Consider the following 26,693-nt stretch of genomic DNA (forward strand, 5'->3'; position numbering starts at 1 on the left):
AAGATTTGAAAGTATGTTGTCCCCCATTGGTCCTCTGGTCAGGTGTCAGCCAGGTTCACTGAGCTTCTTAACCCTTTACCCGTAAAAGAGACATTAACCCTTAATTATCTGTTTATGACAGGTTCATTCACAGATGTAATATTGAGCAAACCTAATCCCTCTGCCTCTTGGCCCATGTTTGGCTGTAACAGCGGTGCTGTTTGGCTCTCTGCTCTGCCTTAAAACAGACCTGTCCTCTTAATCTCTTCAGTATACCAGTTGGCTTTTCATCATGGCTGCCCTGTCCACTCTCTCATATTTACTCTGAAGGTGTTCTCGCTACCTCTTCCTAATTATCCTCTTCTTTGTAATATTGCTGAAAGCTTGTCCTGCCTAATTTCTAATTGTCTTGGGAGGTGTCATTTGAGATCAGTCTTTTGCAGGAGTGGCATCCTCATGTAGGTGAAGTACACCTCTACCTCGATATAATGCGACCCGATATAGCACTAATTTGGATACAGTGTGGTAAAACAGTGCTCAGGGGGTGGGGCTGCACACTCTAGTGGATCAAAACATGTTCAATATAATGCGGTTTCACCTATAATGCAGTAAGATGTTTTTGGCTCCAGAGGATGGCTTTCCCTAGAGGTGGTATAGCATTGAAGCCAAGAGAAACTCAAGATTTTGTGGAGGCAAAAATCGAAGACCACTTGTAGTCTTTATATTTTGTGCTGTTACATAAACCTAACCACTCTGTACCATTTTTATTTCAGTGGAGATGACTACAACTTGGATCCTGATCAAGAAGAATTTGGTGCCACAATAGTTGTGAGTAAACCTGAGTTAACTTTACTCCTCTGTGTAGCATCTTAAAGCAAATGAACCAAAAAAATCAAGTAAAATTAAAATATTTTTGGATTAAATATTTGTTCATGGAATTAAACTGTATCTGTGGACTATTATATGCCATCTCTGACCCTGATTCTTGATATAAAAAATGCATTTGAAAATTCATGCTTCTGTCTTGTTTGCCACCTCAAACAATCCTAAACTGAGGAATACAGGTCTGAGAATTACTCATGGGGAGTTCTTGAGGGAAATATTTATTCTGCCTCTCCCAAAATTATTGGCAAAAATCCCACTTCAAATCTTGTCTTTATTATAATTGGCTCTTATTCTGATCAGGTTTATATCTTCCATTGACTTAGGAGAACAGCTGTTTCATATTAAGCAGCAAACTTCCAAGCAAGAAAAAGTCAAAGACAAAAGCGAAGCATGCAAAACTGATCAGAGAAGATGAAGAGGGGGAAGAACATGCTGCTGATGGGCCTGGGCCTGTACAGGAGATACTACACAGATCAGAAAACTAGTACATCATGGAATCCCGTAAATGCTGGTTGCTGTAACCCTGATCCTGAGCATACATATCTTCATATGCTGCTCCACTTGTCAACAAAACATTCACTTCAAACAAATGATGTTCAGCATTCAACTTAAACTTTCAGTTATTGCAAGTGATTGATGTAGCATCATCAAGGTTGTAGCATCATCAAGGTTGTAAATGTATAACTTCAGTCTCCTTTGGGTGAGTATACAATTTGTTTGGCAGTGTCTAGAGAGAATTGTAAATGTTGCAATCAAAATAGAGTAGTAAAGGAGCTGCTCTTATAAAGCTTTGAGGTTTTAATTTGCTCAGTACTATCTGTAGAGAAGGAAGGTAAAATATCAAATTAACTTACCTAAATTGGTTCAGAGGTTAACATGGCGTTCTGTCACCCAACCTTAGTTTAAAAAGATCATGTCTGAACAGCCTTCTGTCTCCATAGAAAATAGTAATATAAATTGGAGTGTGATTGAAACTTAATGCATATATTACATACAGCATGTCGCTTTCAGAAGCACTCCATTCTTTTGTTTTTGTCTAACTTGGACAGAAACTTTGAATTCTGTGCTAATAATAAAATATGCCTCTTCTCCAACCCACAGCTGATAACATGAGTTGTGCTACTTGTAAGCATGGACAGTAATTGGAGCACCTATATTAATGGTGGTAGAAATGCTGAGTAGAGAATTACACAAACTTTCTCTTTCATTTCTTCTTTATGAAGTCTTAGTCTATCATTCTACAATCTGTTCAAATTCTAGTGCTAAATGACCGCAAACATCTAAAAGAAATAAGACTTCTCAGTGCTGGTGAAACTAACAAATGTGTGAAAATGTCATCTCTTAAATAGTGTGAATAAGGGTTTTAGCAGTTACAGCACATACAGGACATTTCAGAGTAGCAGCCGTGTTAGTCTGTATCCGCAAAAAGAACAGGAGTATTTGTGACACCTTAGAGACTAACAAATGTATTTCAGCATAAGCTTTCATGGGCTGCAGCTCACTTCTTCCATTCTATGCAGCCGAAGAAGTGAGCTGTAGCCCACGAAAGCTTATGCCGAAATAAATTTGTTAGTCGCTAAGGTGCCACAAGTACTCCTGTTTTTTATATAGGACATAGTTATTTTTATAGTGGTGGTCAGGGGCCTCAAACAAAATCCCAATTGGGGACAGGGTGAGAGAGTGACAATAATAGAACACAAGCTTGTATAGGAAGGAACAATCAGTTTCACACATACAGAATGGGAAGAGACTCCATAGGAAGGAGTATGGCAGAAAGAGATCTAGGGGTCATAGTGGACCACAAGCTTAATATGAGTCAACAGTGTGATACTGTTGCAAAACAAGCAAATGTGATTCTGGGATGCATTAACAGGTGTGTTGTAAACAAGACATGAGAAGTCATTCTTCCGCTTTACTCTGCGCTGGTTAGGCCTCAACTGGAGTATTGTGTCCAGTTCTGGGCACCGCATTTCAAGAAAGATGTGGAGAAATTGGAGAGGGTCCAGAGAAGAGCAACAAGAATGATTAAAGGTCTTGAGAACATGACATATGAAGGAAGGCTGAAGGAATTGGGTTGGTTTAGTTTGGAAAAGAGAAGACTGAGAGGGGACATGATAGCAGTTTTCAGGTATCTAAAAGGGTGTCATCAGGAGGAGGGAGAAAACTTGTTCATCTTAGCCTCCAATGATAGAACAAGAAGCAATGGGCTTAAACTGCAGCAAGGGAGATTTAGGTTGGACATTAGGAAAAAGTTCCTAACTGTCAGGGTAGTTAAACACTGGAATAGATTGCCTAGAGAAGTAGTGGAATCTCCATCTCTGGAGGTATTTAAGAGTAGGTTAGATAAATGTCTATTAGGGATGGTCTAGACAGTATTTGGTCCTGCCATGAGGGCAGGGGACTGGACTCGATGACCTCTCGAGGTCCCTTGCAGTCCTAGAGTCTGAGTCTATATTTTAGCTGTGTACAGTTTGTAGGCTTCATATCTGGGCTTCTTAAGTAATTCTCATGTTGAATCATTTCAATCTTGGTAGGAACTTTCCTGCTGGTTTGTGGTGTTCAAAATAACAATTTGTGGCTTTGTTTTTATATACTGAGTTAGCTATGTAGAATAAGGCCATGGCTACACTTAAAGCTGTACAGCGCTGGGAGTTAAAGCTGTCTTCGTACAGCTGTGTAGGGAAAGCGCTGCAGTGTGGCCACACTGACAGCTACCAGCTCTGCAGTGTGGCAACATTTTGCAGTGCTGTTGGGAGTGGTGCATTGTGGGCAGCTATCCCAGCATTCAAGTGGCTGCAACGTGCTTTTTAAAAGAGGGGGGTGGGGTGGAGTGTGACAGGGAGCGTGGGGGAGACAGAGTGGATTTTTGGAGCTGACACTGTGTCAGCTCCCTGCCTTGCGAGTTCTAAGGACTGGGAGATACACAGCAGCTACCTTCAATCATTTTAAAAGTTTCGACCCCTTCCCCCACCCCTCTCATTCACTAAATGCAAATTATGCACTAGTGAATAGCCTTCAGACCACATATGCAGCTGCTCCAACAGGGACTCCCCCTCCCCCTCCGCTGTGTGGCTTCTCTACTCAAGCAAACAGCTGTGAACATTCCAAAGCAATTCCCCTGCCTGCCTCTTCTCCAGCAAACAGGAGCTGTTTGTTTTTTAGATAAGCAGCTCCTGGGAGCCTGGGATTCAGCCACTCTTCTGGTTTGCTGTGAACAGGCATTCTGGGATACCTCCTAATACCCTGCAGGCCAATTACAGCGCTTTTGGTGGCCACACTTGCGGAGCAGCGCTGCATCACCAGCGCTGCAATCCTTATACCCCAGGCAGAGCAGGAGTACAGCCAGCGCTGCAGCCAGGGAGATGCAGCGCTGTATGTGCCCTGCAAGTGTGGACAGTGAGTAAGTAGCAGCGCTGGTGGTGAGTTTACAGCGCTGCAACTCTCTCTAGTGTAGCCAAGCCCTAAAACTGCAAGACAGATTTTTAGACTGTAGTATCAAACTATCTCTAATGCTGGTCTGAGATAACTGTTTAACTTTTTCTAGGCATGAACATGGCAAACATCTCAGTGTGGTTTGAAAAACTTCATGCTGGATTTGGGAATGGAGTTGTTGCTGGGTAAGGTATTGCAGGTGCCGTATATAGTACTTGTTCCACCTGACTTCACATTGCAGTTCACATGATGAATTTCTCTGTTCAACTGCTGTGTGATTCACAAATGAACTAAATTCTAATTCTGAACAGAACTGATTAAAAGTCCCATGAAAAATAGCTACATTTGTTGTAAGTGTTGGTTAAAGAAAAACCTTTAATGTTGAAAACCTGAGACTTCATCTGGCTCTTTTCCATCTCTGCATTTTAGTTCAATTGGCCTTTTTTGGAGAGAGAAAAAGGAACCATTTCAGTTTATTGCTCCTGCAAGAGGTAAATCGCTTTTTTCCTTGTATTCCTTTTCATGATTTTCTTTCAGTAAATTGAAAAACTATCTGAATTGTATTTTTTCAAAGAGCCAATCACATGTATTCTGACCTTGCTTCCTTGATACTTGATTTGGTAGAAGGAGTTTGAGTAATAGAAACAGATTAAATAACTTGGCTAAAATTTGTCTGAGATGGGACCAGAACTCAGAACTCTTGATTACAGTAGTGGTCAGACAGTTACATGCAGGTACTCTTACACTCAAAAGCAATACTACAATAATTTTGGCATCTGGAGTTGGTTCTCATGCTGCTGTTGTTCAACCTGAGATCTTGCTTTCTCAGCTTAAGAGTTCTTGTAAATTTACTGACTTCTAAAGTCTTGTCGTTCTGGCCTGTTCCCTCAGACTAATCAGGGGTCTGAAACTCAAATGACCATGAGGGCTAGTTCATTGGCCTGAGGGCTGCATCACTGACACCACCCCTTCCCTGCACCATTCCAGCCCCCTCCCTGCCCCCAGAGGGTGCATAAGGGTGTGGGATGCAGCAGGGGGCTCAGGGCACGGGGTTGGGTATGGGGTGCAGCAGGGGTTGAGGTGCAGGCAGGGGAGCTCAGGACAGGGAGTTGGGGGGCAGGGTGCAGGAGGGCTTTGGGCTCCAGGATGGCAGTGGCACACACCGGGGCAAGGGCGGGCACCTACTCCTGGAAGTAGCTGGAACCATGTCCTGTGCCTGGAAGCCAGGGCAACACATGGACAGTTCTTTGCTTCTCTTCTCCCTTCTCCTCTTCTGCTGCCTACCTGCAGGGATGTGATGCCAGCTACTTCAGGGAGTGGTGTGGGGCTCGAAGGGGGAAATCCTGTAGGTGAGGTTTGACCACCCTTGGTCTGGAGGTGGGGTGGGTGCGGGTTACTTGGTGGGCTGCAGGAAATAACCCCCGGGCCATGTGTTTGAGACCCCTGCCCTACATCCACAGTGTGATTTCTAATTACATATAGGATGTAACTCTGCCCCATGCAGGTGTCTTGAATACTGATATTACACAGTCAGCAAGTGCTTGTGAAGGCTTATTTGGCCCATATAATATTCCTGGTGGAATTCTGCCCCTGCTAAATTAAAAATTCTGTGCATAATGTAAAAATTTGCAAAATTCCGCATATTTTATTTGTGAAAATAACTATCAGTTTCGGTTATTTTGGTAATTTATTTCAAAATATCTATCTGCAAGTGTCTGTAACAGTACACACTCTTATTCCTCCAGGAGTAGTGTTAAGGAAACTCCTGTGACAACCCAGTTACTGTTTCTCTGCCACTTCCCCCCCGGCTCCAAGCACAGTAGTGAGGCCAGACACCCACACCCTATCCCCCCAGAGCCCACCTGCAGGGCATCTCAGAGCAAGAAACAGACTGATGCTGGTTCCCAGACATTTGTGGAGATTCCTGTATGCTGCCGCCTCCTTTCTGGGCGTGTTGAGAACTGCAGTTGCCAGGAACCCTCCAGCTCCCCTGCTCCCTCCAGCAGTGTCTTCCACTTGCAAGATGTACTCTGCTGGGTCCAGCAGCTCCTTGTGGTGACCAGCAGCTTTGCAGCCAATTTCTGTGGAAGAAAATTCTGTGCAAAAATAAATTTTTTGTGCAAATTCTGCATACACAGTGGTGCAGAATTCCCTCAGGAGTAATATAATGGCATGTTATGGAAATTGGAAGCAGATATAGTAATGGGGCAGTGCCACTGTAGTTAAGTTAGTCATGACATTTGTTCTAATGACCTTTTAAGTCCTCTAAAACTGACATGCTTAGTTGGATTTCTCTTAAAGCTGGTGTGCTTCAGGAGGATGCAGAGTAGGGTTAGTGACCTGAACTTGTAGGCATTTGAGCCAGGGGTTCTGCAAAGAAACCTTAAGGAAAAAATAGCCCCTTAGAGAAATATCTAGAGGGCTTTTGCCTATAGAGTAAACTCTAGATGTGATGTGGGTCAAAATGTTCTCCATCTGAGTTCTACACGAGATAATATATTGCACCCACTAAACCTTTGGGGAGCCCAAATTGAGAAGAGCATTTAAGAATACATAAAATAACTAGAGGGTTTCTACTCCTGTCACTTTATTCTTTAAAATACAAACTGTTACTCAGATTGCTTTGACTTTTGGTATGCCCCACAGAGGGTGGAGTAGTGTCAGTGGCCAAGGGATTTCTGAGTTACTGCTACATCAAAAAAATCTTCAGTTTGTGTACTGTTAAACTGAGAGGGACAGACTGGAGGAATCCATAAACCTTTTGATTGCTTTGGGCATAAAGCTTATGCCCAAATAAAATCCATTAGTCTTTAAGGTGCCACCAGACTCCTTGTTTTTGTGGATACAGACTAACATGGCTACCCCCTGATACTTTTGATTGCTGTGAGCTTACCTTTGGTAAATAAGGATAAGTTCATCACAAGTCTCCACTTCAGCCACTCACTTCAAAACATCTTTTGTCTTAAGTTTGCCACAATTTGTAAGTCATAGGTGACAGTTTTGTTTTTATAATCAAAATATTTGTGGGTGAAGGGGGCTAGAAAAGTGAGTGCTTCCTGGGAGGGTTATAAAGGCATGGGGAGGACGAGGGGTTTGAGGCAGCAGTGAGGTGAGGGGGAGAGATGGGGATGGAGATGGGGGAGGCATGGCACCCCAACCCTCTGCATCCCCTAACAGTGTTTGTCATGTTTCACAACTACCTAAATGATTACTAACTCCTCCCAAATTGCATCTTTTCCTGTCTTAAAAAAATCTAAAATTCAATACAAAAAACTGTTAATGTTTTGTGGTATGTTGTCCCCTGCAGAATGTCGAGTTGATTAACACTCAAACTTCTGAAAACCAGGAAATGCATAGTTAAGGTGTTCGTGTGCATCCTTAACTCTGCCCTCTTTCAGCAATGCCCCAATATGCCTCAACACATACTCCTACTCTGACAACCCCACAGTTGTTGAATTATTGCATGGGCAACCATAGCTGCATTTCTTGGTTTTCAGAATTTTTGAGCTTTTTGCTCAACTCATTGTTCTGCAGGGGGATGACATACCACCAAGCAACCCTAACTCTGTGCCAGTGTAATCTCTTGCTATTAAATTGGAAATGCAGGTTTGTAGCTGAAATAAATACTGTCAAATATATATAACCAACTACTTATTAGAACCAGCTGCATTTGAACAGTGCATAAATATTCTACTTTCAATTAAAGTGAGAAGTCCCATGGACTGTGTTTAAAAAGTTTGTTTTTCCCAGCACATCTCCAGTTTTTGTTTTTCGCTGTAGACAAAATCTTGGAGTAAGTGCTAAGAATAAATCCTTCTCTTGCAACCCACAACTCATCAATATATGAGCGGTGTTACTTTTCAGAAGGGACAATCTTTGAATGTGCTTCCAGTAGAACAGAATTTCTATGAACACTGGAGAACAAGTCTGTTTGCATCAAGTTCAGTCTCTAAAATGGATAATGTAAATATTCAATGTTTGCACTTAGTCCCGGTTACACTGACTTTGTTTTAGACCCTTCTACTGTAAATTCTGAGAAGAAACATGTAGTTGCTCAAAAACTATAAATGTCTACGGCCAGCCAACTTCTTGGATTGATAATTCCATAGTCTTGCCTGTTGGCCTTTCTTTTGTGAGTGTTTCCTTTAGCAGCTGGACGGTGGAAACTTTTTTCCTGCTGGAAAGGGCATAGTATCCTCTACCATTTCAAGGGGAATAGAATAAAACATCAGTTCTGAGTAAGTTGGCCAGCCAATCTGTCTATTTCTAGGCACGCCTCAAATGCAGTTTTAAACAAGTGACTGTCATTTAACCTACCAGTATGAGAAAAAAATAATGGCTAAATATATTAACTCTTGCATTAGGTGAGCTAATATTGTGTTGATTTCAAAAATTCATGCTTGACTACTGTAAGCTGTGCTGAACAGAACAATGGTAGCTTCTAGTAAACTTTTGTTTTCCATTATAGTTTCTGGAACTTCCAAAATACATTGAAATCAAGATGGAAATATGTAGCTAGTTGGTGAAAAGGGTAAGCTATGATGCATTCATATTAAATTACTGCATTCGAGTACACTCATTTTCTTTAGGGAAATGAAAATTTAAAATGCATGGCTTTTTGGTGAAAGTAGTTAGTGAACTGTTGCACTGTTTTGGTATCTGCATCCAGCAGTATTCTCCTGATGGAGTGTTCAAAAAACAGTGCCACAGTAATCCAGCATCTGGCGTGGTTGGTTTTCATGCTGTTACGCTTGTTAAACCTGGTATATCTGTTGGAACATGTGGGTTTAATTAAATCGTAGCTGTTTTATTCGCAAGCTGGTGAAATGTTGCCATTGAAATATTGTGGAAGTGCCAATACAGTATTTTATAAATCACTTACATTTTTCTACTACTGTGAATTTTGCATCAGAATCTCTTTGCTTTTTTAGAGCATTTCCTATGACATTCTGACTGTAGAGACACACAGCCTGACTGCAGTCACTGTCAGGAAGATCATCTTCCTACCAAGAAGGTATGTACAGAGGAAACATACATATTTGTAATCAGGAAGGAGACTAAGGAAAATAGCTAGTGTCAAGGTAGGGATAGGTCAGTTGAAGGTCATGCTCAAGCCTTAAACTGGATTTAAAGCTGCATTTTTTTTGTTTAAAGCAGAAATAAACCCTTGTTTTGAACGGGGACACTATCTTTTTTTTACTATAAAGTCTCTATATGAGAAGAGCTGGAAGCCCTCCCACAAGTTTCATTTAAGTAGGTGTCGTCTAAGACATTTTCCTACATCTTTCCATATGCTATGCATTTTTGCAAACTTGGGTGCTGGTTACACTGAAGTGCCTGATATCCAGTGCCCTAGAATGACTTCTTGCAGACCAGAGCCAATTTGAGCAAGCTGCAGCCTCTGAAGTTGACAACTAATTTTGAAGCTTTTAAATATGTCCCTTTTTTCCTTTATATAGATCATTCAACACATTAATTACTTCCATTTTTGTCAAGGAACTTGCAGTTCATCTTAAATTTTTTTACTTCTGGCCTGCAGTAATTTGGCCCTGTCTACTTTGGGTAAAAATGTTGGGTTTTTTAGTTTTGTTTTTTTATTGAAATCCTTCCTCCTAACATCTGTGTAGACCCATTTGAACTAGCTCCTTCCTAGTGTACAGTATGACCAGCTCAAACAAATTCAAAGGTGGTGAACTTTCTGAAGGGATGCCAAGGTTCCCCATCTTTCTTGTGCAGACAGAGCCTTTTAAAGCTAAATCTAATAGGGGAAGAAAGCCAGTAGTATACGGACTATTGATTTAGGTGAATAGTTTGGTTTTTTGTAGTATGGTTGACTATCTAGTTTAGTTTAAAAAGATGAATTTTTGATAGTTGGGTGAAACTGCCTCGTTACACACTAAGAATTGGCACAATTAACTGTATGTGTCTGAATTGAGCAACGTGGCTATAGAAGTAACAGGTTGTGCTTCCATCACTGTAAATTTAATTACAGTGGTGACAATGAGACCTGTAACAAACTTGTCTCAAAATGATTTTCTTCCAGATAGAAGGGTGAATTCAAACATAGGTTCTGAAAAGTGGTCCACTCTATTGAGATTATCATAAAATAGTCACCTGCTTCAGTTTATTCTGACACTTTGTGTTTTGTGTGCTAGGCCAGCGGTTCTCAGCCAGGGGGCCATGACCCCCAGTTTCACCAGGCTGTGGGCCCTGCAGCTGAAGCACAAACCCTTGTACCCCCATTTGGTTCAAACTGGGAGTGGAGTCCTGGTACGTTCTGGAGGGTTTTATAGCATGTTGAGAGGGGCCTTAAAGAGAGGTTGACAACCCCTGCCCTGGGCAGCAAAACAAAATCTGTGACTTAGATGTGGTTTAACCATATACTTTCTCTATAAGAAATCCAGTTAGATGCAGGTTAGGGATATAAAACCCAGTTAACCAATAACTATTCAACTCAGCCCAAGGTCTCAGCTGTGGGCCCCCCCCCCCCGACCCTTAGTTCCCTGATTAAACATTTAACTGGGTGACCAATAGAATTTCAATTGGTTACATGGTTATTGTGTTTAAACATTTACATCCCTAGTGCAAGTTAATATCTAGATACATGTGTTGCAGCATGTATTTTGTCAAGAAATTGAAGATGGGATTACAAGACCACTTGTCTCATCACTTACTTGGAAATTGGGCTTTTCATACTTGGGGCCATTTATCTGTATATGTGGAGTCCTGTTGGAGGATTTAAAGAGGTTTGTTAGTAAGGTTTGGTTCTCTAGTGAATGTGGGGGGGGGGGTCTGATACCTTCAAAAGACTTGATAACAATGTATTTTGTAGTGTTACTGTAGCTGGTTTTGTTCCAGGATACTAGTGGGACAGGGTGGGTGAGGTAATATCTTTTATGGAGACCAACTTGGCTGGTGAAAGACAAGATTTTGAATTTACACAAGACCTGAACAAGAGAGCTCTGTGTAAATTGAAAGGCTTGTCTTTTCCAGCAGAAGTTGGTCCAATAAAAGATTACCTCACCCATGTCTCTCTCATTACTTAATGTCAGCATTTGAACTGTAGTTTGGAAGTAATGAAAATGGATAATTGTGAACCATATTCTGTCTAATGCAAATTGAGTAATAAAACTACTTGTATAATCATTTGAGGGAAAAGGTAAATTTAAACTGTAGAGGCCACTTAACTGGCATCAAGTATAACAAACTGAATTCTCTTTGTTTTCAGGGAGTCCAAATAACTGTGGAACACTCGGTCACCAATCACATTTTCTTCTGTTATCTTGGTAAGAAATTCTGGTGTGACTCCTTGAAAGAATTTTGTGGTATAAGCGTCAGAGGGGTAGCCGTGTTAGTCTGGATCTGTAAAAAGCACATGCGTCTGACAAAGTGGGTATTCACCACGAAAGCTTATGCTCCAATACATCTTAGTCTATAAGGTGCCACAGGACTCTTTGTCATGGTATCCTAAAAGTGCTGTGAACTACCTGGTTAAAGGGCATTGCATGTCTCTAACTCAAAATTGATTTGCATGCTATAGGATTGGATTATGCCAGCGTGTGCAGCATCAGAGTAGAATCTATGCTGTTTGTTGGAAAGCAAAAGGCTTCATAATGAGGATTATGCACAGACCTGTATTCCTCTAGTTTGCTGTTTTGAAGAGCCATATAAAACTCTGTTAGTCCTATTAAACTTGCCATCAGATTTTTTGGTACAAGAAGAATTAGAGCTTTATTTTCATTTAACTGGCATCAGTTTTTATACTGAAAGAAATAGGTGGAGATGTTTCATAAATGTTAATTAATTCTGCTCCAGAACATAGAGGATGTTGTGAGGAAATGTTATGATGATTGGCAAAATGTTCAACTGCTCTGAAAAGAGTGAATGACGACAGCCTTTCTGAACATTTTGGTTATATGGCTCTTGTCTGTGCTCCAGTTCAGGTTGCCATTTAATGGTTTAAGCTTACCTTGGGGAAAATGTTAGAATCAGGACTACCATGTTTGTCTATTGCCACTGCTCTGTGTATATAGCAAGTGGTTTGTTTTTTTTTTAAACTTTACCCTCTAGGTTCTAGTTTTTACCTCTCCAAAAGTAGGGTTGTGGCCAGTAGTTACATGGGTGATTTTCCAGGGAGAACACAAGTGCTTCAGGAAATGTATGGTGGTACAACCTCATTGTTAAAAATTGCTGCTGCTTATGCATTTGTGTGGCTGTAAACTGACCTCTTTCAGGTGGAATACATGTTTAGAAAGCAAGGCAAGTGAAGTGATTTACAAAGAAGCTTTGTCAACCAGAAATTAGATGCCTGTTCACAAGGTAGGAAATTCAACCCCTTACCCTTCTATTAAAAATTCAGTCTGGGGGCTTTTGGTTTCAAGTAAAAACTTATTTTCTATCAAATTTTTCAATTTGAGAAGCATTTGTCTTAGTAAATTTAATTAGTTTTAAAAAGTGCTATCTCTTAATTTCACTGGCCTCTCCAATGGACATGCATACAAAAATATCCAGCTAAATATTAACATATGGAACTACACTTCCCCCGAAATCTTAATTGCTATTTTACAAATAACACTTGAGATGGCTAACTGAAATAGCAGGGATTTTTTTTGCCTTTTTCAGTCACTTTGTGCAATTGAGAGTAGTTTGTGTAGTCTGTTTCCCTGTCCAGATTAATAATCTGGCTAAAACTAAATCACTGACCATTACCATCAAGCAGTCTCCAGTTCCAGATTATAACCTGTTCAGTCTTAACCTGTCTAAATTAACCTGTCTGGATGGGACATAGAGCAGATGGCAGCTGTTAAATATTTGGGCAGCATCATAGATTGTACTGAAGGATCCTCAAAAGCTGTGGACATGTGTATAGCAAAGCTAGTGCTGCTGCAGAGTGTTTGGGCCCTTCAGCAGCCTGTGGGGTTGCTGTGATATCCAGTTTTTTACAAAGCTTCTGATTTATAGAGCCATAGTTATATCAACTCTGGCTGTGGAATGGATTGAGGAAAGCTGAAGAACACCGGATTGACCCTGTTGATTCTCAGTCTTTGTCCAATGAAGACTTTATCTCAAATGGCAGGACAAGATCAGAAATCCATTATAAATAATGGAAAAAGCAGGCCTTTACCTCTTCAGTAGGTGTTCCTGTTGAAGTTATTGTTTAGGCTGGTTGATGCCGACAAAGCTTGTCCTATATTGGTAATTATAGAAGCTGTAAGAGCTCACCACTGTATTTTATATTACAGTACCACATAACTGAGGTCTATCCCGATGGAGCCTCTCCTGTAGGTTCATGTCGTTGGAAATACCTCATAGAGCAAACTTGTGGTTTCGCTTTACCCATTGATCTATTTTTAGCTCTGTGGGATAAAACTGCAAGACAGATTTTAATTGCAGTGTGTGTGTAACTAGTTAACTCTCTGCGTGAACACTGAACAATATATTTTCTGTCCTGTAGGCACTAGCTTAGTTAACACTCAACATGGATTGAAAATCTTGTCACAAAAGGAAATGGGCAAATTGCTGGGTAAGATTTAGTGAGTGACTTACACTGTGCTTTGACTGTCTCATTGTAATTAACTTGTTGAATCACATTGTTTAAGCTGAAGGGTGGCAAACTAAAACTAGATCTCCTTTTCTGTTTCTGCAGCTTGAGAAATTGTGAAATCAATCCTTCACCCAGCCTTTGCTGGAGAAACTGTTTTTTCTTTTGAACAGATTGTTTCTAACCTTCATAGTTGTCAAGACTAGTGTATAAACAGATACATTAAATCAGTAGACCATTTGAAACAATAGCTTTGAGGTGTGAATCTCACTTATTTTGCTGGGCTGCTAATGCTGAAATCCAAATGAAAGTAAAGCAACATAAATGGATTTAGTAAACTTCAGCAGAATTTGTGTATCCCAAACTGAACTCTTCATGGCCATGTGCCAAGTCACCTGGCTCTTCTCCAGTTGCCAAACCCCCATCTTCTGAAGTGCTATAAGCACTTGGAACAAAAATGTACAACACATTGAAAACAGGGTGGAGGCAGCATAAAATCTCTATTAAATAACAGATGTATTTTCATTAAATGAAATTGCTGCAGACATTCCAATTAGCTGTGCTGGAGTGTTGAAGAATCCAGGGATCTTGCCACAGAATCACTGCAGATTAGTGTCTTGACTAAAACTAGCTAAATGTTGTTTTTAAAAAATGCATTAGCTGGAGTACAAATCTCTGTTATAATCTTAAACTGAGTTTTACTAGCTTCATTTAATAAAGACTCTTACACTTCTGGTTACTTTATAGCTTGCAAAATGGAATTTTGCTCTGAGTTTACTGCTGTTAGTGAATTAGAAGCTAATCTACTTACAGAAATGTAATTTTAAAATGGGCTGATACTTTGGGATGGTGGAAGCTGTTACAAACGCTATTTTAACTGTGCACTGCAAGGTATCTGCATCCAACAGCATTCTTCTGATGGGATGCTCAAAACCAGTGCTACAGTAATTCAGCATTTGGCATCGTTGGTTTTCATGCTGCTGTGTGCTTGTTAAACCTGGTATTTCTGTTGACACAAACTTGAGTCTTTATAGATTTAAAAGCAGATATGTTCACTTATCCATATAGTATGTCTGCCATTGACCAGCTGTAGAAGACTATCAGTGTTGCACTCACTGCTTTATTCTTTTTTAAAGGGACTTCACTACACTACTAGACACACCAGATTTCATTATGATAGAATTGTTTGGATGACAGTATCATGACACCAACTTGTAAGTATATTACCTGTCAAACAGCTGAAACATATTTATTCATCTTTCAATTTGGAAGGTATATCTGACATTGCACTACATAATGTTTTATGGAAATATGCTTGAGTGTAAATATAATGTAAGTAGAATATGCTTTATGCAAAATCTCTTGTAAAGTATCATTACAAAGCTTATCTACTGAGTGTGTTCATCCTATTTGTATGTATCATTCTTGTATCTAAAACTAGAAATATGAAGCATAACTCTGAGGTCCTACTGTAATTATGCAAAGTATGGGCCATTAATGGTGGATTAGAATCTTGAGGGCTCCCATTGATCAGGACAATTGATTGTAAATGGTTTGTTTACCTGCAAGCCTTATCAGCAGAATGAGGTCTTAGTGACATGATCATGTCACCTGAACTGGAACCCATCTTAAATCTGGTACTTTTCCATTTAGCTTTATACAGAGTAAAATGAATTTATTTGGGGTTGGGATCCCATTGGGAACTGGGTGCTGGAGACAGAAGTACTTGCTGAGCTGTTTTCAGTTAAGTTGGCAGCTCTGGGGGTGTGGTTCAGAACCTGGGTCTGTGTTGCAGCAGGTTAGCGTATCTGGCTCAAGACAGGTTTCTGGAGCCCCAAGTGGGCAGGGAAAATGGGCTCGGGTATCTCAGCACATCAGGTGACGGTCCCAAGAGGGTCTGTGTGACTGAACTTGTCACAGTATATAATTGCAGTGTGAAATAACTCAAAATACAATTAAGATTTTGAGAACATCTAATATGCTGAAACTCCAGCAGACAGTGCTAGAATAAGTAGAAACACTGCTGAAGTGTGGACTAAGGCAATCCTCATTTCTAATTGTGACAACACTTTTTTGACTTTGGCAAAATCACTTAATTTTGAATTGTGACCCATATCTGAAATTAGGATAATTCTTACGTATGTACCTGGTATTACATGTGTACCTTGCGTGGGTGTTGATTTAGTGTCTCAAAACAGTTTTGAAGGTAAAAAGTAACCTTAAGTTCCAGGCTGTGTGAAGCTAGAACTGATATCTACTATGAAGTGTAAGCACTTGTAATGCTTTGGGATCTGTCAAGGACAACTGTTTTGATACACAGCTTGGCTCAGCTTAATTTTTAAAGCTTTAAGTTGCCATGTGCATCATCATAACAACTCTGGCCTTTTTCTCTAAAGGTTTTAGTGCTCAAATATTAATTAAAACCCCAATCAGTGGTCATTTACCAAGGATACTAGGAAATACCATTTCTGGTGTGCTGTGGACATGACCATAAAGTAACTCCATCAGATTTTGGCACTGCTACTTTAGTAGCACTAAATCTGTTGGAAACAAGTAATGTAAGGGATCAAAGAGCACTCTTTCATGTCACCATATCTGTTTTTGCTTAAATCTTCACTGAAAACCTTTAACATAAATTTGTTCTGTTCAGTATAGCCAGATTTCAGCTAAAGCAGTCTAAATTTAAAAAATAGTAGTTATGGAAGAATTAGTACTTGGACTGTACATTCTTTATCGGGATTATAGGCAAAAATACCTGACTTTATTAGAAATATTCCATAAAGATCTGTTTTGGATTTTGTTTGAAGCTCCTCAGATGGTTGATGGAAGAGCAATTATCAGAGGACTCTTGCATTTAAATGTAACTAAAGAAAACTGACATTAGGTAAACTGCCTCTGAATAAAGTGCTTTTCCTGGTTTATCTTCAGGCAACTCACCTTGGTTAGTATCAAGTGATAATTTATCAAATCTTACTCTACTTTAACCCCTTAGTGTCTTTTGCTGACAAATCACTGATCGGAAATCCCAAATGAAGACCAGGAATAAACATGGATATGGAAAAGACTTTCTGGTTGTATTGCGAAGGTAAAGATGCCTGCTAGCAATTCTGATAAGCAACAGCAGCCACTATACTAAAGGTCATTTCAAAGAGGGTTTGCATGGCTGTGAAACCAGCAGCTCTTAACGCGATGACCTAATATTGAAATCCTCTGCAGGATGCCATGAGCACTTAGTGTGCTGTGTGGCCTATTTCTGAGGAGATAGACATAGTGCAGCTAGGCTGTTGATCAGGTGTAAGAAGGGATGTGCCACTAAGAACACTCCAAATTACAGATCCAGTGTCACTGCCAGTTTATGGGAAAACTTACTCTGGCTTCAGAATTTAGGTTACATTTTAGTTCTTCAAACTTACCTCAGAACTGGAAGAAATGGATTAAACAAATATTTAATGTATGATGGAAAGTGGCTTCATGAGTCCCATACTTTGGGTGTGTCACTTCAGTCAGTTGGTCTGGCCCTAGGTATTAGCATTTAAAACAGAAATAATTGTAAATGCTATTTTCTAAGCCCTTTTGTCTTTGGTGGGAGATTTCCTCTTGCTAGTTGAGGACCAACTCTGAACCCAAAAAAGGTGCAATGTATGGTACCAGAAAACCATGGAAGTTTACTTGTATTACCTTACTTTCACATACTTCACTTCCAACAGCAATCTGTTCGTAAATGGCTGATCTATCAACCAAAAGCCAGCTCTAAGTGACAAAGGTATGCTTAATGAAGCAAAAGCAGACTTGCAGATAAGGGCGAAGTTTGAACCAAACCAGGGAATGTTCATTTTTAATCCACTAGTCACTGATTGTGGGAACCTCAGATGTGTAGTGCTCTGGAGGTAGCTTCCATAGGCTAGGGAAGGGCTAGAGCACACCATCTTGTAACTTGACTAACCCTACCTCCAACATAGGAGCTGTAGTGACTTTTTGTTCTTGTTGAGGGAGCTATATCCAGGATGCAGATGAGCTATCCTTTTCTCAAGAAGGCAGAAGATAAGGGGGTGAGGTCAAGAGGGGAAAACTCCAGAACCATGTCCTCAAATATAATAAGGAAAAGTCAGTTTTGTAAAGCTGTGATAGCAGAATTAACTTTGTTAAATGGCAGCCACTCGAGCTCATAATATCCCTTTATTCATTCACACACCACTACCTGTGAGTTGGTCAGCTTCTAAATCTGAGCTAGTCAACAGGCAGATCACAAACCAAATCCAGACTGCCAGATGCTTTTGAATGGACCCCAGAATCTTTTTTATTTACTTACTAGGGCTGTGGATTTAATCGCAGTTAACTTGCACAATTAACTCAAATTAATTGTGATTAATCAGTTGTAACTGCACTGTTCATAAATTTCAATTAGTAGTCTATTTAAATATTTTGGATGTTTTTTCTACATTTTCAAATATATTGTTCATAATTGAAATCAAAGTGTTACCAGAAAGTGAGAACAGGCAGTTGCATGGCATTTTTGTAGCTGGCATTGCAAGGTATTTACATGCCAGATATGCTAAACATTCGTATGCCCCTTCGGCCACCATTCCAGAGGACATGCTTCCAGGCTGACAACCATATTAAAAAAAAATGCATTAATTAAATTTGACTAAACTCCTTTGGGGAGAATTTTGTCCCCTGTTCTGTTTTACTCACGTTCTGCCATATATTTCATATTATAGCAGTCTCGGATGATGACCCAGCGCATGTTGCTCACTTTAAGAACACTTTCACTGCAGATTTGACAAAATGCAAAGAAGGTACCAATGAGATTTCTAAAGATAACTACAGTACTCCACCCAAGGTTTAAAAATCTGAAGTGCTTTCCAAAAGCTGAGGGACAAGGTGTGCAGCATGCTTGCAAAAGTCTTAAAAGAGCAACATTCCCATGCAGAAACTACAGAACCCGAACCACCAAAAAACCCAACCGTCTGCTAATGGCATCTGACTCAGATAACGAAAATGAACATGCATTGGTCTGCACTGCTTTGGACTGTTACTGAGCAGAACCCATAAACATGGACGCATGTCCCTTGGAATGGTGGTTGAAGCATGAAGGGACATAGGAATCTTTAATTGCATCTGGTACATAAATATCTTGTGATGCCGGCTACAACAGTGCCATGAGAACCTGTTGCTTTCAGGTGACATTGTAAACAAGCAGGGAGCATTATCGCCAGATGTAAACAAACTTGTTTGAGCAATTGGCTGAATAAGAAGTAGGACTGAGTGGATTTGTGGGCTCTAAAATTTTATTTTTATTTTTGAATGCAGTTTTGTACATAATTTTACATTTAAGTTTAACCATGATAGAGATTGCACTAAGTACTTTTGAGATTAATTGAAAAACTTTTTACAGTGCAAATACTCGTAATCAAAGTGAACACTGTACACTTTGTATTCTGTAATTGTAATAATTCAATATATTTGAAAATGTAGAAAAGATCCAGAACTATTTAAATGGTATTCTATTGTTCAACAGTGCATTAATAAATTACATTTTTTTTAGTTGCTTGACAACCCTGTTACTTATTATCCCTATTGGTTTATTTTTTTCTGGAGTGTGGGCCTTGACTATTCCCTGAACAAGAAATTTTGACCTTGACAAAAAACACTACCTTGTTTACAGCACAGTACATGTGTGTTAGAATGAATTGTTATACCAACACCCACTTGTACTGGTAGATTATGCAAATATTACAGAGTTGTATGTTGAAAACCTGTGTTTAATTCAGGCACTCATACATGAACCTTTGATAAAATGGCAGCCTGGTGCTTTACTTGCCTACTGTCATACTTGCTGGTGCTGCAGTCACTGCAACCACAGATGCACCACTTAAAGTAGGGTGTCAGCAGTTTTTCCTACAGGTTTGGCATCAGTTAGATCTCGGATTCCCGCCTACTGCAGGACAGTGTGTGTGCGCGCGCGCACAGGGGGGAGTGTTAAGGGAAAAATTAGCAGCTGCAAACTGTCTTGATATTCCTGGTGCTAGCAGTGCATTCTTGCTCTTGATAGCACCGTATCTTTTGCAGCTTCTGCAGATTGCTAAAAACTAGATCCGTATCTGACAGGGTTCAATAAGTGCTTAAGGGCTTTCTTGCTAAGCATTTGTTCCTCTTCAGTCCTGTTCGAGGTGCATATTTCTCTGTACTTAACTTCTGCATCAGCCATTGCCACCACTTCCTTGTCCATGAGTGTCAGAGGCAACTTAAGAACTCGAGCTAGTTGCAGTTTGCAGTAATTTGATACTTTCTTTTGTTGCTTTTACTTTTTAACTCAACACATTACATACATTCTTAATGTAGCACTTGATGTCATGTGTGGGTGTCTTAGAGTCAATGCACCCACTTAAATTCCCATGCAGTGTTCTTGCTAAGAATATCAGGGGGTAGCTGTTAGTCTGTATACACAAACTAATCTGGTGGCACCTTAAAGACTAACAGATTTATTTGGGCATAAGCTTTAATGGGTAAAAATATCCCTTCAGCTGCATGGAGCAAAAGTTACAGATGCAGGCATTATATAATGACACATGAAGAGAAGGGAGTTACCTTAAGTGGAGAACCAGTGACAGGGCCAATTCAGTCCAAGTTAGTGCGTCATGAGCTGCTCACCTGTCATATTGAAACTGCTTAATAAATGCCTTCAAGGGTTCTGGAGTGGTAGCTGTGTTAGTCTGTATCAGCAAAAACAATGGAGTCCTTGTGGCATCTTCCCCATCAACCGTAATAAATTCAGTTTATGGGTGCACTTCTTCCTTTGTGGCACTTCACTGATGTATCGGTTTTTATTTCACTTATCAGTGGGGAAACACTACCAACTAGTAGCTGAATTTTTGAAGAATACCACTAGGGAGGGAGGCCTGTGTTAAACACAAGGACTTCATAAAAATTACTTTGGAATTGTAACTTATGCAATGTCCATAACAATGTATTATGTGTCTACCATTTGCTGATGCATTCCAGTAACTGCTGGCTGAAAGCTGATGTCTTAACCAGTACCTCCTTACAACATTGTTGGCATAAACAAAGCTGGTACTCAGTACCATTGGACTGTTTCTTTGTCAGTGCAATACTTAATATCTGTAACACTTTGAGCATTGACTGACAGTACTGTGTTATCAGTTAGGGGCCACAGTTTAACTTTGTAGGGACTGTAGGCTCACATACCTGAGAGTCTCATTTTAAATTGGATTTTATGTATTCAAGAAAATTCTTTTCGTTTTTCATGTTTCCCACCATTGTTAGGGCTTTCAAATGATACCCAGCTTGACCTGTTTCTGTTGACACATGGATATTTCCACCAACCAGTGGAGCTGGAAGAGCAGAGTCTCCGCTACAACACTGCAGAGGGTGACAGCATTTAGATTATGATTCTGTAGACTTGGGAATCTAGTGATGCCTCCCTTACCTCTTTATCATTAACTAGCTCATAGAATTATGCATGCTCTCAGACTAATTAGACAGTGTAATGCTTTATTTTAGGGAGTGGTATGGCCATGTTTCTTACATGCTTAAATATCTATCAGTAGTGGACATGACCAATTGTATACACTGATTTAATCACCAGAAGCTCAGCAATGTTACCTGAATTTTTTTTTTGCTCTTTTAGGTCAGAGAGATTGCCCTAAGCTGTGGACAATTGAAAATGTTGTTTGCACTGCTTCACTGGATACTTCTGTAGTAAATTTGATTGAATCTTTTAAACTAAACTTGATTGTCACACGTATTTTTAAAAACCTGTTTTGGAGGATTTAATGGAATGAGTTAACTTCTAATCAACAGGAAACTTCAGGGTGAACTGCTACATTCGTTTCTGAAATTATTTGTCACTGATTCACAAATAAAGTTCTTAGTATGGTATTTACTGAATGATTATGTAAAGTCTAGTTATACTATTCAGCTGTATGCACTGAAATGTGAAATAAACTTCTCTCAAGTCAAGTATTTTGGCTTACTTGCTACCTCCTTTTTCTACTGGTACACTATTGACGAGGGAAACTAAAGTTGATTTGAGTCTGGGTAATAGTGGCTGGTAATGGTGGAACTGTGAAGCATCAACTTGCTTAGCTGGCAGAAGAGTGGTGTAGATTATAGCATGAACTAGACCAGCTGCATTTTCCATAAACAGTGAAAGCTGCTGAATATTTTATTAATACAAAATGCTCTGGAAAGTTTACTATAGACTTTGTTTCGATCCACACAATGGAACTTGTTAAAGGTGCCAGAGGGGATGTTTAGTAGCTTGAAAATGGAAGCTACAGCAGGTCTGGGGGTGACTCCTCTCCCTGCCACAGCCCTGAGCACCTACATGCTGCTTAAAAGGCTACCACACAGCTGAGGGAACTTAGGTTACAGGCCATGACATCTTGTTTATTGTCCATGACTTTTACTAAATACCTGACTAAATCATACCTTTAGCTGTAAGAAGCCAAGAGAAACCTGCCCCCAAGCATGCTTACAAGTGCAAGGTGCTTTTGAATTTTATGCCCTATTCTGAAGCGAGTCCAGTGCAGTTGGGGCATGCACAGAGCTCTTAGCTTTCTAGAGCTCAGGAGTTTGAGTGCATGGTTTGATCAGATTTTCAGTGGAGTGTGTGTTCATGGTTCAGTTGTATGAAGTCTAAGATGCACTATCACGTTTCCCCTTTTTGATTGGAGAAAACCAGTGAGGAACACTTGTGTTCCAAGTCGCCCTTCTGGAAATATAATGCAATGTGAATCTCTCCCCTGCTCAACAGTAAGATTTCCATGTTGGTTCATGACTCTTTGAATTGGTGTCTAAATTCAGCTCTAATATACTTAAGTAGAGTTGATATTCCCTTGCACATAAACTTCACTAATAAGTATGACTTACCTTCTCTTAAATGCATTACCTTCAACAGAACACCCACTTTAACCTGTCTAGTAGAGGACCTAGATTTTCACCCACATATGCCTATACTGAGCTAACAGCTTGTTTGGCTGAAGCATATCTTCCTGAAAAGCACTGTCCTGACTTCAATAGATCAAGCTGGTAGTTTGCTTGAGCATCTACGGCAGGGGTCTCAACTCAATTTACCTTAGGGCCAGTGCCAGTCCTCATCTTCCCAGCAGGCCAATGTCACTAAAGATAGTGTTCAGGAAAAAAAATTTATATTGTTTCAGAGTAGCAGCCATGTTAGTTGGTCTCTAAGGTGCTACAAGTAACTGGTATTTTTGTGGATACAAACTAATTTGAGCATAAGATTTTGTGGGCTACAGCCCACTTCATTAGACTCAGAGAATGGAACACAGATATACATACAGAGAACATGAAAAGGTGGGAGCTGCCCAACCAACTCTAAGAGGGTAATTAAGATGAACCATTGCCAGGAGAGAGAAACTTCTGTAGTGATAATCAAGATAGCCCATTTAAGACAGTTTGACAAGATACCTTACTTACGGGGGAAATAGATTCAATGTGTAATGGCTCAACCATTCCCAATCTCTCTCTAAGCCTAAGGGTATAGCTATATTTGCAGCAGTACAGTGTTGGGAGTTAAATCTGCCTTCATACAGCTGAGTAGGGAAAGTGCTGCAGTCTGGCCATGCTGCCAGTACACTGCTGTGGCCACATTTGCAGCATCTGCAGTGGCATTGGGAGCAGTGCATTATGGGCAGCTATCCCAGCATTCAAGTGGCTCCAATGTGCTTTTCAAAAGAGGGATGGGGTAGAGTGTGACAGCATGGGGGAGAGAGACAGACACACACACACCCTCTCTCACTCACTGAAAGCAAATAGCCCTCTTGTTTTTTTTCCTCGCAGACTAGATAAGCAGCCACTCCAAAACAGACCCACCATGCTGCTTTTCTCCTCAAACTCCTTCTTCCCCCTCTCTTTAAGTAAACACTATCTGTGGGCTTTCCAAAGGGAGCTCCCTGCCTCTGCTCTTTCACAGCAAACAGGAGCTGTTTGGTTTTTTGATAAGCAGGTCCCAGAGCCCAAAGTTCACAACAAAACAAAGAGTAATCTTTACTTAAAAGGATTATGGGAAGGTTCCAGAGGTCAGTTACAGCATAGTAAGATTATGCCCTGTTCATACTAGCACCCCAGCACTGCTATACTCTTTATTCCTCTCATCAAGGTGGAGTATAGGCAGCGCTTTATGTGCCTTGCCAGTGTGGACAGGGAGCAAGTTACAGCACTGTAAAGCCACCACCAGCACGGTAACTCAAGTGTCACCAAGGCCTAAATTGATAGTATCTAGTTTGTAAAAGCAGCAAAGAATCCTGTAGCACCTTATAGACTCTGCCAGGGTATGGCTACATTTGGAATTTCAAAGCGCTGCCCCAGCAGCGCTTTGAAGTGTGAGTGTAGTCAGAGCAGCAGCACTGGGAGAGAGCTCTCCAAGCACTGCATGTAAACCACATCCCTTATGGGTGTAGCGTGCAGCGCTGGGAGCCGTGCTCCCAGCGCTGCCGCCCTGATTACACTGACGCTTTACAGCACTGTATCTTGCAGTGCTCAGAGGGGTGTTTTTTCACACCCCTGAGCGCGAAAGTTGCAGCGCTGTAAAGTGTGAGTGTAGCCATGGCCTCAGTCTATAAGGTGCCACAGGATTCTTTGCTGCTTTCACAGATCCAGACTAACACAGCTACCCCTCTGATACTTAGTATCTAGTTTGCATATCAATTCAAGTTCAGCAGTTTCTTGTTGAAGCCTGTTTTTTGAAGCTTTTCTGTTGCAAAATTGCTATCTTTAAACCTGTTACTGAGTGGCCAGAGAGGTTGATATGTTCACCTACTGGTTTTTAAATGTTATGATTCCTGATGTCAGATTTGTGTCCATTTATTCTTTCGCATAGAGACTGTCTGGTTTGGCCAATGTACATGGTAGAGGGCCATTGCTGGCATATACCACATTGGTAGATGTGCAGGTGAATGAGCCCCTGATGGCATGGCTGATGTGATTAGGTCCTATGATGGTGTCACTTGAATAGATATGTGGACACAGTTGGCATCAGGCTTTGTTGCAAGGGTAGGTTCCTGGGTTAGTGTTTTTGTTCTGTGATGTATGGTTACTATTTGCTGCAGGTTGGGGGGCTGTCTGTAAGCAAGGACAGGTCTGTCTCCCAAGCTCTGTAAGTGAGGGATCATCTTTCAGGATAGGTTGTAGATCTTTGATGTGCCTGACAGGTTTTCGTTGGGGGCTGAAGGTAAGGGCTAGTTATAATTGTATTTTTTTATTTCAAGTTTCTTAGAAATAAAATTGTCATACAACTTTGCACCCACCAAAGTGTTTTTAGTGTTTACCCAACCCTTAGCAATGCCTCAGTGATGGAGCAGTTGAAATCTTCAGGATTGCAGCAGTGTGTGCATCAGATAGTGGTGTTCAGTATTGTGGGAAAAAAGGTGATACTGACTCTGCCCAGCAACTAATGATATCTCTGTCCCTCTCCTCCAGCCCCTGGGAGCTGCAGGGGTAGCACCTGCAGCAGACATCAGCAGCATGCCTCTCCTCCACAGGCTGCAGTGGGGAGGTTCTAGGGCCCCAGATGGCCCACAGGCCAGGACTTTGAGACCTCTGATCTACACATTTGTAACTCTAGGTTAACGAACCCAGCAGCTGCTAATTCAAGTTCTACAACTGCAGGCCTTAGTGTAGCACAGACAGCCTGAGGCATGTTCTTCAGCTTCCGTACTTTTAACATTTGTAAATGTTGACACTAGAACTAGATACAGTACTCCAGTATCTGTCTCACCATTGTAGTATACAGAGGGTAAAATCACCACTACTTCTGGTTAATCATCCAAAGACCTCATGTTAAGTATGACTCCCTAAAGCCTTTCCAGGGGAGTTTACCATCTGTATCTTACAGGGACTCAAGAGTTTCAGTGAAATACATTAGGTAAAATTTTCAAAAATCAACAGGCACTACAGAGTGTAGGATGAAATTTTCAAAGAGAAAAATGGCAGGGGTTTAATTCCTACTGAAATTAATAGTAATAGGCCTAACCACCATTTGCACCTTCCAAAAAAAAAAAAAAAAAAAAAAAAAAAAAGTCTCCCTTCAAGTTAGTGTTTGCTTCATTTTAAATCAATGGGAATATTTGAATATTTTACCTCTTATCCTTTGATTTTCCAATAAATTGCAACTTGCACATGAAGCCCAGGTTTCATTACAAAACTTTATTAAAAAGATTCAGCTGACCTTTCACTTTTAAATGTAGACCATCCTCAATGTAAAAAGCCTTTGTACAATAATCTGAATCATAATACAGGCAGAAATGGGAGTATGAACTGGCAGACCAAATCTGTAATTAGGCAAGCTTTGGGGGTGATCACTCAAATCTAGGGAATAAATTAAGTTGCTACATTATTTAAATTATGAATTTTTGACCTATATCAAAGCTCAGTACTTCAGTTACATAATGATACTGCTTAATGTGAATCTGGCCTTCTCATACAGTCCTGGGATTGAACTGAGAAAGGAGTCAAGCAGTTTTTATTCCCAAAAGTCTCTTAAAAGGATGTAGTGTTCAATGTGTCTTTTTGGCTCGTAGTTTTTCCAGTGTTTTCTGTAAGTAAAAATAGATATTTGAATATCCAGCAGATTGATTTAGATTTGAAGTTCCTAAACAACAGGCTGGCAGTGCTATGAATAGCTAAATGCTCTATAAGAAGGGCATTAGCTAAGCTTCAATGTACTATCTGAATACTTGCCACAACAGCAGCTTGGATTATGCAGACAATGATGTATTCCAGAAAAATGGTATTCAGTGCATTCAAATACATCAGTGTATTTGGCACAAGGCAACCCTATGTAAATAACGGAACAAGCACAGTAACTATTACATTT

At 40.4% G+C, this 26,693-nt stretch overlaps 2 protein-coding genes and 9 non-coding genes across 17 annotated transcripts in view; 10 read left to right on the forward strand and 1 right to left on the reverse strand.

Moving 5' to 3' along the window:
- The window catches only part of TAF1D (TATA-box binding protein associated factor, RNA polymerase I subunit D), a 52,971-nt gene that overhangs the window by 11,845 nt on the left and 14,433 nt on the right, over positions 1-26,693 (forward strand). For 3 of the 6 annotated variants that reach the window (XM_050942085.1, XM_050942060.1, XM_050942094.1), the window contains 12 exons: positions 753-807; positions 1,188-1,564; positions 4,409-4,481; positions 4,726-4,787; positions 8,765-8,827; positions 9,228-9,310; positions 11,525-11,582; positions 12,531-12,615; positions 13,751-13,819; positions 14,974-15,051; positions 16,830-16,922; positions 21,486-21,820. In XM_050942085.1, the coding sequence (XP_050798042.1) occupies positions 753-807; positions 1,188-1,349 (217 nt within the window). In that variant the 3' untranslated portion in view covers positions 1,350-1,564; positions 4,409-4,481; positions 4,726-4,787; ... (6 more) ...; positions 16,830-16,922; positions 21,486-21,820. Of the gene's footprint in view, positions 1-752; positions 808-1,187; positions 1,565-4,408; positions 4,496-4,725; positions 4,788-8,764; positions 8,828-9,227; positions 9,311-11,524; positions 11,583-12,530; positions 12,616-13,750; positions 13,820-14,973; positions 15,052-16,829; positions 16,923-18,555; positions 19,381-21,485; positions 21,821-26,693 lie in introns of those variants that run through there. The other 3 variants (XM_050942069.1, XM_050942075.1, XM_050942081.1) reach the window with 3 other exon arrangements.
- On the forward strand, positions 4,537-4,609 carry LOC127043385 (small nucleolar RNA SNORD5). The gene has a single exon (XR_007772244.1). It is a non-coding gene; the product is annotated as a small nucleolar RNA SNORD5 (small nucleolar RNA).
- CEP295 (centrosomal protein 295) overlaps positions 5,198-26,693 on the reverse strand; it is a 77,945-nt gene continuing 56,449 nt past the window's right edge. The window contains exon 29 of one of the 2 annotated variants that reach the window (XM_050940309.1): positions 5,198-6,377. In XM_050940309.1, the coding sequence (XP_050796266.1) occupies positions 6,171-6,377 (207 nt within the window). In that variant the 3' untranslated portion in view covers positions 5,198-6,170. Of the gene's footprint in view, positions 6,378-26,003; positions 26,413-26,693 lie in introns of those variants that run through there. The other variant, XM_050940318.1, reaches the window with a different exon arrangement.
- LOC127043377 (small nucleolar RNA SNORA40) lies at positions 8,045-8,170 on the forward strand. Its single transcript, XR_007772237.1, has one exon. It is a non-coding gene; the product is annotated as a small nucleolar RNA SNORA40 (small nucleolar RNA).
- LOC127043367 (small nucleolar RNA SNORA8) lies at positions 8,940-9,079 on the forward strand. Its single transcript, XR_007772228.1, has one exon. It is a non-coding gene; the product is annotated as a small nucleolar RNA SNORA8 (small nucleolar RNA).
- On the forward strand, positions 10,179-10,314 carry LOC127043370 (small nucleolar RNA SNORA1). Its single transcript, XR_007772231.1, has one exon. It is a non-coding gene; the product is annotated as a small nucleolar RNA SNORA1 (small nucleolar RNA).
- On the forward strand, positions 12,133-12,205 carry LOC127043365 (small nucleolar RNA Z40). Its single transcript, XR_007772226.1, has one exon. It is a non-coding gene; the product is annotated as a small nucleolar RNA Z40 (small nucleolar RNA).
- LOC127043373 (small nucleolar RNA SNORA18) lies at positions 13,548-13,678 on the forward strand. The gene has a single exon (XR_007772234.1). It is a non-coding gene; the product is annotated as a small nucleolar RNA SNORA18 (small nucleolar RNA).
- LOC127043366 (small nucleolar RNA SNORA8) lies at positions 14,718-14,857 on the forward strand. The gene has a single exon (XR_007772227.1). It is a non-coding gene; the product is annotated as a small nucleolar RNA SNORA8 (small nucleolar RNA).
- LOC127043371 (small nucleolar RNA SNORA32) lies at positions 16,271-16,392 on the forward strand. The gene has a single exon (XR_007772232.1). It is a non-coding gene; the product is annotated as a small nucleolar RNA SNORA32 (small nucleolar RNA).
- LOC127043369 (small nucleolar RNA SNORA25) lies at positions 16,974-17,106 on the forward strand. Its single transcript, XR_007772230.1, has one exon. It is a non-coding gene; the product is annotated as a small nucleolar RNA SNORA25 (small nucleolar RNA).

This window comes from Gopherus flavomarginatus, chromosome 1 (assembly GCF_025201925.1).
Source record: "Gopherus flavomarginatus isolate rGopFla2 chromosome 1, rGopFla2.mat.asm, whole genome shotgun sequence".
Classification (NCBI taxonomy): Eukaryota; Metazoa; Chordata; order Testudines; family Testudinidae; genus Gopherus; species Gopherus flavomarginatus.